At 44.0% G+C, this 8,746-nt stretch overlaps 1 protein-coding gene across 1 annotated transcript in view; it reads right to left on the bottom strand.

Annotated features, from left to right (window-relative positions):
- Window positions 1-684: 684 nt before the first annotated feature.
- The window catches only part of GUCY2C (guanylate cyclase 2C), a gene marked incomplete at its 5' end in the record, with an annotated part of 66,803 nt that continues 58,741 nt past the window's right edge, over window positions 685-8,746 (bottom strand). Inside the window, 5 exons of the mRNA XM_084878281.1 lie at window positions 685-1,387; window positions 2,456-2,532; window positions 4,427-4,521; window positions 5,926-6,024; window positions 8,511-8,685. Of these exons, the coding sequence (XP_084734407.1) occupies window positions 1,213-1,387; window positions 2,456-2,532; window positions 4,427-4,521; window positions 5,926-6,024; window positions 8,511-8,685 (621 nt within the window). The 3' untranslated portion in view covers window positions 685-1,212. The remainder of the gene's footprint in view (window positions 1,388-2,455; window positions 2,533-4,426; window positions 4,522-5,925; window positions 6,025-8,510; window positions 8,686-8,746) is intronic.

Raw genomic sequence — 8,746 nt, 5'->3', positions numbered from 1 at the left:
AACTCCTCAACTTTGAGATAGTACATTCATTCCTCTTTCCCAGGTTGAAGCTCCCTGAAGCAAGTGTTGAGATCGGGCTTCAGAATAAAAGGTAGTTTACCTTTTTGGAATATTCTTTCTTTAAAAAAAAAAAAAAAAAAAAAAAAAATATATATATATATATATATATATATATATATATATATATATAATTTTTAAAAAATATTTTATTGATTTTTGTACAGAGAGTAAGGGAGAGAGATAGAGAGTTAGAAACATCTACTGGGGATATGCCCGCAACCAAGGTACATGCCCTTGACCGGAATTGAACCCGGGGCCCTTCAGTCCCCAAGGTGACGCTCTATCCGTTGAGCCAAACCGGTCTTGGCTATTTATTTATTTATTTTTTACAAAGAGGAAGGGAGAGGGATAGAGAGTTAAACATATCAATGAGAGAGAATCATCGATCAGCTGCCTTCTGCACACCCCTAACTGGGGCTATGCCTGCAACCAAGGTACATGCCCTTGACCAGAATTGAACCTGGGACCTTTCAGTCTGCAGGCCGATGCTCTATCCATGAGCCAAACTGGTTAGGGTTCCAGAATATTCTTATAAAATGTTCCAGACAGGCAGCCAAAGCTTGTAACTGGAACCCAAGTGCGGCTGCCTGCCACCACAAAAACCAAACTCATGAGACAGATGCTGGTGAAAAAAGAAAGAGGTTTTATTCAAGGGCCGGTCACCTGAGGAGATGGGAGATTCTTGCCACAAAGCCCAGCTCAACATCTCAGAGCAGGCAGGGGTTTTAACAAGGAGGGAGAGGCAAAGCAGAACAAAGAGACCAAGGGGCAGGAGTGAAAAGTTCTCTACGTGCAGGCCACACAGTTCATCCTGATAAGGGCCTCGAAATTGGCCAAGTGATGGTCTGTGTGTGTCACCCTGGTCTTTGTCATCCTGGTTCTATGGCTGAAGGTCAGCAAATCCCCCAGAACTGGGATGACTAAAGGTCGGAGTCTGTATCTGAAGTCAGTTCCTAGGATTCTTATATAAACACAGTTTTATAAGTTATTGGTCAGTCAGAGTCTGTATAGAAACAAATAGGATGATGGGTGGGGTACAATACCCGCTGTTAGAGGCTTAATAGGAGGCATCTGAGTCTTGTGTTCCACTGAGGTCTCAGGGAAATGGAGGCTTCAGGACTTCATTTGCCTGAGTCCTTGGGCCTCATAGGTTTAAAAAAGGGTGTTCTCCTCATCTGTGATGTTCAGCTGCATGTATTCCAGAGAGCCCTTTTTGTAGCTGGCTACCCGCGTGGGTCTTCGGTTTCTTATTCCTGCACTCTGTCTCTTCTGCAAGGAGTTGGCGATCATGTCTGAGAACTCAGCCTGCAAGCGCTGTTGATTCTCCCTGGAAGGTGAGTGGGGAGGGAAAATAGAACTTCTCAGCAATTCATGCAGAATATTTCTTTGCTCCAGAACAACCTGCTCAGTTTACCCAGCACGTATCAAAGGCTACTCCTGTGCCAGACACAGGAAGTTTGGATAATCAGGCTTGCCTTGGATGACCAAAAGGCACCGTTGGCCTACCCTATGCAGTTGAATATATGGAAAAGGCAGAATATATTTTAAACTGAAAATTGTTATTTCAATTTCAAAGTGAAACACCACGCTGCTAGAACTTGGCGCTGTTAGGTTCACCCATGCCACTGCAGGGAGGGGGCAAGAGGCCAGAGCGATACTGGGCCCCTGCAACCCAACCCTGGAAACGTGTTGGTCCCACACATCCCTAGGAGTGTCCGGGGAGGACTCAGAATGAATGGAGGGTTTCAAGAATTTGAAATGGACGTGGAGCACTCCCAGGAAGAGGCCAGGTCCCCTGTGCCCCAGGGAAGACCTGGGTGGTTTTGGCATTAATAGGCTTGCCATCTGTCTGGAGTCTGCAAGATGGGGTTTCTCTACCATAGCAAATGCCACAGCAACAGCCACGTGACTGACTGCAGCAACCACTGTGCAACCTGGTGACGGTTTGAGTCAGCGTTAGGGGAACTGAGACTGTCAGTCAGACCTGGACCCTGTCTTCCTCGTCTCAGGGAGAGCACACATTCCATGGGAGGACCCAGAACCACAGCCGTAGGAATGGGGCAGACCCCATTGTTAACATGTGGCCCAGCAGAGAGCTGGAGGCAGGGGTGGAGGTGCAGAGTGCCTGTGGGCCTCCAGCGTGCTTTACTCTTATCAGAACCAGACGCACAGGAAGTGAGCTCTCCACCGTCCTCTGTTCTCCTGGGCATGCCTGGAATACCCAGCCTCTAGCAGCCAGAGAAGGGAGGTTTCTAAACTTCTCACACCTGTAGTCCTCATATTTAATGCACCACTGACACTGTCAAAGCACTTGCCAAAAAAAGTTGGCTGTACGAAGCCCAACTTACAAAGTCAACATCTCTACTCCCCTCCCCCACCACACCTAGCAACTTACACCGTAGGAGGGGTTGGCAGGTTGTATTTTTGGTCCTTCATTCCGGTCAGCCAGTAGGTGGTCTCAGTTCCTTTTCCCTAGTGAGACGAGAGAGAGTACCATGGAGGCCAATGAGACAGTTCAGTCCACCCACTGTTCTGACAAGTGTCCGTTTCTAAGAAACGTTTCCCCTCTGAGTTCCTCATCAGTGCCTATATTTCAATGTAGCACACCTTCCTGATATGGTCTGCATGACATATGGACAGAGCTAATTTCCAAATGCCTTTTTATTTTATTTTTGTTAATCCTTACCCGAGGATATTTTGTCCCTTGGGGGGGGGGGGGAGGGAGAGAGAGAGAGAAAGGAGAGAGAGAGAGAGAAAGAGAGGAGATAGAGAGAGAGAGAGAGAGAGAGAGAGAGAGAGAGAGAGAGAGAGAGAGAGAGAGAGAGGTGAGAGAGACACATCAATTGGTTGCTTTCTGCACAAACCCTGAATAGGGCCAGGATTGGAGTCTGCAACCAAGGTACTTGCCCTTGATGGGAATCAAACCTTTGACCTTCAGTCCCCGGGCTGATGCTCCAAACACTGAGCCAAAACAGCTAGGGCTCCAAGTGCCACTTTAGAAACAAGTCTCTTGCCCTGGCTGGTAGCTCAGTTGGTTAGAGCATCATTCCAATATGCCAAGGTTATGGGTTCAAGATCCAGTCAGAGCACATACAAGAATCTGCCAGTGAGAGTATAAATAAGCGGAACAACAAATTGATCTCTCTCTCTCAAATCAATAAAAACAAGTCTTTAAATCACCAGACATGTTTTCTTCAAAGTAAAATCCTCCCTCCCCAAAGATTTTAAAATATCACTAAGGTAACATCACAAGAACTCTAAATTAAAAAGGAAGAAAATTCATCTACAGTTATGTTATGCCAACAAATCCGACTGGTTTTCATTACCCACATCATCTTCTGGCTCATTTTGCCATGAAGTTTGTCACAAAAGTTTTACCAGTTTCTCTACCTAAAGAGTGTAAACTATAAACACATGTGTATCATACTAAACACTTATTAAGTGATATTTTCTGGGCCCATCTGGAGGTTATAAAATGAATGGAAACTTACTGAAAATCCTGTTTTTGCTAGAGCTGGTATTTGTAAAGAAGAGGGATGGATATATACATATAATTCATCTTTAAAAATATTTTTTAATGTGTTTGAACTGTAGTAATCCATAAACTGCTTCCATCTGGGCAGAAATGCTCGGTGTAGAAAATGTATGTGTGGAGGATTACAAAGAGAGTGTGATGTTGGGACGCTACTACACAAAAGGAGGCTTACGTTGTAACCACAGCAAAAAGGTTAGAAGAGCTATGGCTACTGGAGACAGATGATCTTACTGGCAATAGTTGGCCTCAAACCAACTGTGTAAAGATTATAATGACCTTCAAAAAGCAGCCCGAGAGCCAAGTGGAGGCATTTGGTGGCTTTGACGGCAGCTTGTGATCTCTTGTCCAGAGCTTTGAATGATAAAGCAACTGGCTGGAGAGGTGGCCTTGGAGTGGCAGCATCTTGAAATAAGTCCAAGGATGTAATGAGATGGGACATTGACTAGTTAAATTAGTCCTGAACTGGACTGTGGCTCTTGGGTATAAAGGAGGAATTGGGGCAAAATTCGGGTGCCTGTGGAAGAAATGGTGGCAGCATTTTATAACATAGAGGTCATAGTTCAGAACATGAAAAGGGCTAATTGAAGTAAAGGGAAGCTGAGTTCACATTCTTTGGGGGTGACTTCTCCTACATGGGATAGTGGGTGACCACCGGGGGGATGGCCAGTGATCATCGCGAAGACAGAGGGAGATGCATGCAGGGAGTACAAAAAGGGTTCTTCATCTTATGTTCCTTGATATTACTGACCACTGGGGGTCCAGTCTCAGAGGAAGTGGCCCATGGGGATGTGTGAGTGGCTTTTCTGGGTGCTGTCTCTGTGGGCCCCTTACCTTTAAGTACGTTTCTCCTCTCACTTCATACAAAAACTGGCACTCAGTTCTCCTCAGGATGGCTATGGTGGAGCCACTCACATGGATTCTCAAGGCTGGAAAAGCAAAGCAGATCGATGAGAAGCTGGTCCATTTGAAATCTGTGCTATGGCCACATTTGTGTCCCCTCAATTCCGGACATTCACTTCAGATGTTATTGACAGCTCAGATATTTTAGTGCGAGAACACTTAGAAATACGCCCAGTGGAATAAATATCACATGTGGGAATAAAGAGGGTCTGGCACTGTTTTCAGGGTGCCGAGTGACGGAGCTCCTGGACCGTGAATTCTCATCCCAGCTCAGAGCGGTAGCCCCAGGACCGTGTTTTAGATTTAGCTTGTGGTGCTGAGCTTGAGAGCTGGCATGTGGGCCCCCATGTAAAAGTTCCAAAAAGTAGCCAAAGTATTGGTAACAAGGTAAAAATTCAGGAGACAGTTATAGGGTCTTGATTTTTCTCAAATGTTACTCTTCTTGGATATTGTTATCTTCCTGACAACTAAGTGGGGAGGATATACTTCCATTCATAAGTCCATTGCTGTATATCACCTTTCCCTTTATGGGTGCCACAGCCAATAACATAGTAAGAATAATAGCACCCCCATATTGTATGCCTACCATCTATCAGAGGACTGTTAATTGCTTAACTAACACATATCCTCTCCAATCCTTCCAGCAAGGTTGGTATCCTATCCTCAAATTTTTGATGCCTAGAAAAATGAGGTAATTCCCTACTACCTTAACCCAGACAGTGATTTGCATAGTTATAATTTTAATGCAAGTCTGTTTAACCCCAAACTCATTCTTTCCTTTACATCATGATTTTCCAGTATAAACCAGTATCAGGTTGTCAGTAAATTGCCAAAATACTGTTTTAACACCTGTATTTTTGCAATGTCTGCCCACATCTACCAATGCTTTCATTCACTCTTGTGTATATTTATGTTACTATCACTGTCATCAATATTTAGCATCTACTACATGCAACACAGAGTGCCTCTACCTTGCCAGGCAAATACAATATAGGTTTTAACAGATAACAAATAGTTACATTTTTCTTTACTAAAACCAATTCCTAGGAAAACCAAATAAAAGAGAAATAGGAAAATGAAGCAAGTTGTATACTCCATGCCTAGCCTACTGACATTTTTTTTTTTAACTTACATGGATCTCTGCTAAAGTTAATGACTACTCCAGGTAGAGCATGCCTGACTGCATTGCTAATGAACCCAAACTAAGAGAAGCGACCTAAAACTGAGCCAAAAGAAAGAATAATGTTCAGTAAATAGTCACAACAAAAGCAAATGTAGCAAGGCCTGGATTGACATAGTTTTGTGTTCACTAAATGTGAAGAAGGGTCATTCATCATCTCACTGGCACGTCTTATGCCTGTTATCCTACAATTCCCTCCTGCTGAAACACAGAATCTTTGTCCTTGAAGAAACACAATCTCCCTTCTTACGGAGGCCAGTGGATTCCATCCTGGAGGCTGTGTTGACGGTATCTCCAAATAGGCAATAACGAGGCATCTTGATCCCCACGACGCCGGCCGCACAGGGACCTGGAAAGGGCAGAAAGCAGGAAGTGGAGGGACGGAAAGTACAGAGAGGAATGAAGGTGCCACAATGCTGAATATGCCATTTGATAGAGATATGTCTGTGGGCATGAATAATGAGCTCAAATGAAGAATGTATTCCACGAGGGAAACATCAGTAGTCAATCAATGCATGCTTTCAGAAAGTATTTTGCTCTGGCATAGAAAAGTGCATTTGCACAAAGCAAGAAGGCATCAGACCCAGGTTGAAAGGTGGGAAGTCAATCCAAATATTTTCAGCAGAAGCTGTAGGACGAAGACTATCCCATTGCTTACTCACTGCACTGAGTCACACAGCCCTGAGTTCTGCACTGCAGGAGGTCCCAGTACACTTGAAGGCTCAGTGGTCCACATTTGTCTTATTTTATTTTGATTTAGTGGGGTAGCATTTCTGGGATTAATGGCATGATGATGGGAGACCCAGAAGACAAGGATCTAGCAGAATTTTCCCTGAGCATTTCACGTGCCATGTGAATGCAGTGGGATGAGGGAGCACAAGAACAAAGACAAGGAAGCCAAGGAAGACAGTGCACTGTGTATACCTGGTGGGGAGGAAGGGTTGTTTAAACAAGTGTTTGTGTGAAACGACTGAATGCAAGGGGTGAAAGATTTTAGATGTTAAAGATTAACTCAGAAACGGCAAAAGCAGGTGTTGGATAGAATTAACTACTGGTCTTCTAGTCTGGCTGATTTCGAGTTGGGTTTTGATCTACATAAGTTGAGTTTCTTTATAGATTTATCCTATAAACACTCTGTGTTTATGAACATTGAAAAAAAAAAAAAAAAAAAAAAAAAAAAACTTGACTTGCCCCGAGTGCTGAGCTTTTCCCTGTTAGGTTGGGTACAAAATAAACAAAAAGTAAGCAAACAGAAAAAGCAAACAGACAAAAGACTAACAGAGGCAGGAAAGGCAGACAAAAGACTAACTCCAGCAGAAGAGGCGCAGTGGAGGCAACTGCTAGATGGGATTTCTGATGGGGGCCTTAGATCTAGTCACAAGTGGCTCTTTAGAAACAGAGCGATGACACTGAGGAGGGCCTTGGCGTGGAAAAATCCTTGCAGATATTAATTAGTCTTGATTTCAACTATCACTATTTAACTTCAACACTTTCATTTCTTAGGGCTAAACCCTAGGATAGTACCTAGATAGTAGGTATGTGTGCCTATTAGCTATCCTTATTTCAGCCCAATTAGGTAGTGCTGGGGCCCTGCTAGTCAGCTCAGGCCTTGAGGGGGGTCACAAGGAGAGAGAAGGGGCCAAGACCCAGAGCTCCAGTTTCTCTGACTTGGTTCGGTCAGACCTGTTGCTCTTCCTTCCTCTGGAGATTTGCAATGGCTCAAGCAGACAGAATGCTGTTGCTGGCTGAAGAGATGCCAGGAAGTTCCCTTGGGTGTATAGGGAAACATCTAAGACATTTGGCTATGGACACGATCGGGAAAGGCCACAGCTGTGTTCCTGGCAGTGAACAATGCAGCAGCAGTTTTTAACGTCTATTGACGGTCACTTTGAGAATCTCACTGATTTCTTAATCAATATTTACTGCAGGCTTTGAGACAGGTGCTGTGGATACAGAATGACTTTTATAAATGCAGCTGTCTGGTTCTGGCCACAAAGCCTGGAGCTATCTCTCAGGTTTTCTATACTGTGGCTCTTCTGCAAGGCTTGAAGGCAGAAAGAGGAGCAATGACAAGAAATTATAGGGAGACATGAGTTAATGTAACACAAGGAAAGACTGTCTTATGATTACAAATATTAATTATGGAGTGACGTGGCTTTGGGAACAGTGAGTTTTCAGGAAATCCTGGAATTGTTCTAAAAGTGGCCATGTTATTACTTAAAGATAATCTTGGGACTGTAAAGATAATCTATGTCCTCTAAGGATTAATCTAGATAATTCCTGAGTTCCTTTCCAACTATGTTTTTCTAGAACAATTGTAACTCATCTTTTCAAATCTCTACATTCAAGGATGAGTAACTTTCATGGTTTTCGAAGTGGCTCATGTGCTTTCTGTACCAATGAGAGGAGATGGGGAGCATAAATGCCCTGTTATAAGAATTTGACCAGCCATCCCCTCTCCCCACTCCCATAGATAATCTAATCCATTTAAGATACCATAATACTGAAGTTGGGGGCATGGGAGAGGGAGGGAATGGGAAGGAGATCAATGAAACACTAAATATAGCGACTTAACCAGGAAACCTGGAGCTTGTTATCTTAGGACATGGTTGGTGTTTATCATTCCAGGAATCAAAGGTGTTTCCTAGAGCCCTCTAGGGATGGGTCTAATTATGCCCGGGATGTGTAATGGACCTCATTTTTGGCAGACAGATCCAAGAGCAAACCTCACGCGAACACTGATCACATTTGAAGACTTTACACTTTCTGATTTAGTGGGTGCACAGAGATACATATGGTTCCCATTTGCTACCATGCTCAACCCCAACCCCATACCAGAGTGAATTCCAATGCGAATCCATATCGGGAGGCCAGGAAGATGCTCCAGCTCGAAGGTTCCCATGAAGCTCAGAATATCCAAGGCCATCTTGGCAATGTCTACTGCGTGCCGATTGCCATTTCTCTTAGGCAAGCCACTAGCTACCATGTAGGCATCACCAATGGTTTCCACCTGTGAAAACAGTTTCTGATCAGTGAAGCTGCCCTTTCGAAAGGCACAAGAAATGAAACAG

This window comes from Pipistrellus hanaki, assembly GCF_964339955.1.
Source record: "Pipistrellus hanaki genome assembly, chromosome: 3".
NCBI lineage: Eukaryota > Metazoa > Chordata > Mammalia > Chiroptera > Vespertilionidae > Pipistrellus > Pipistrellus hanaki.
This window is presented reverse-complemented; position numbering and strand designations above follow the sequence as displayed.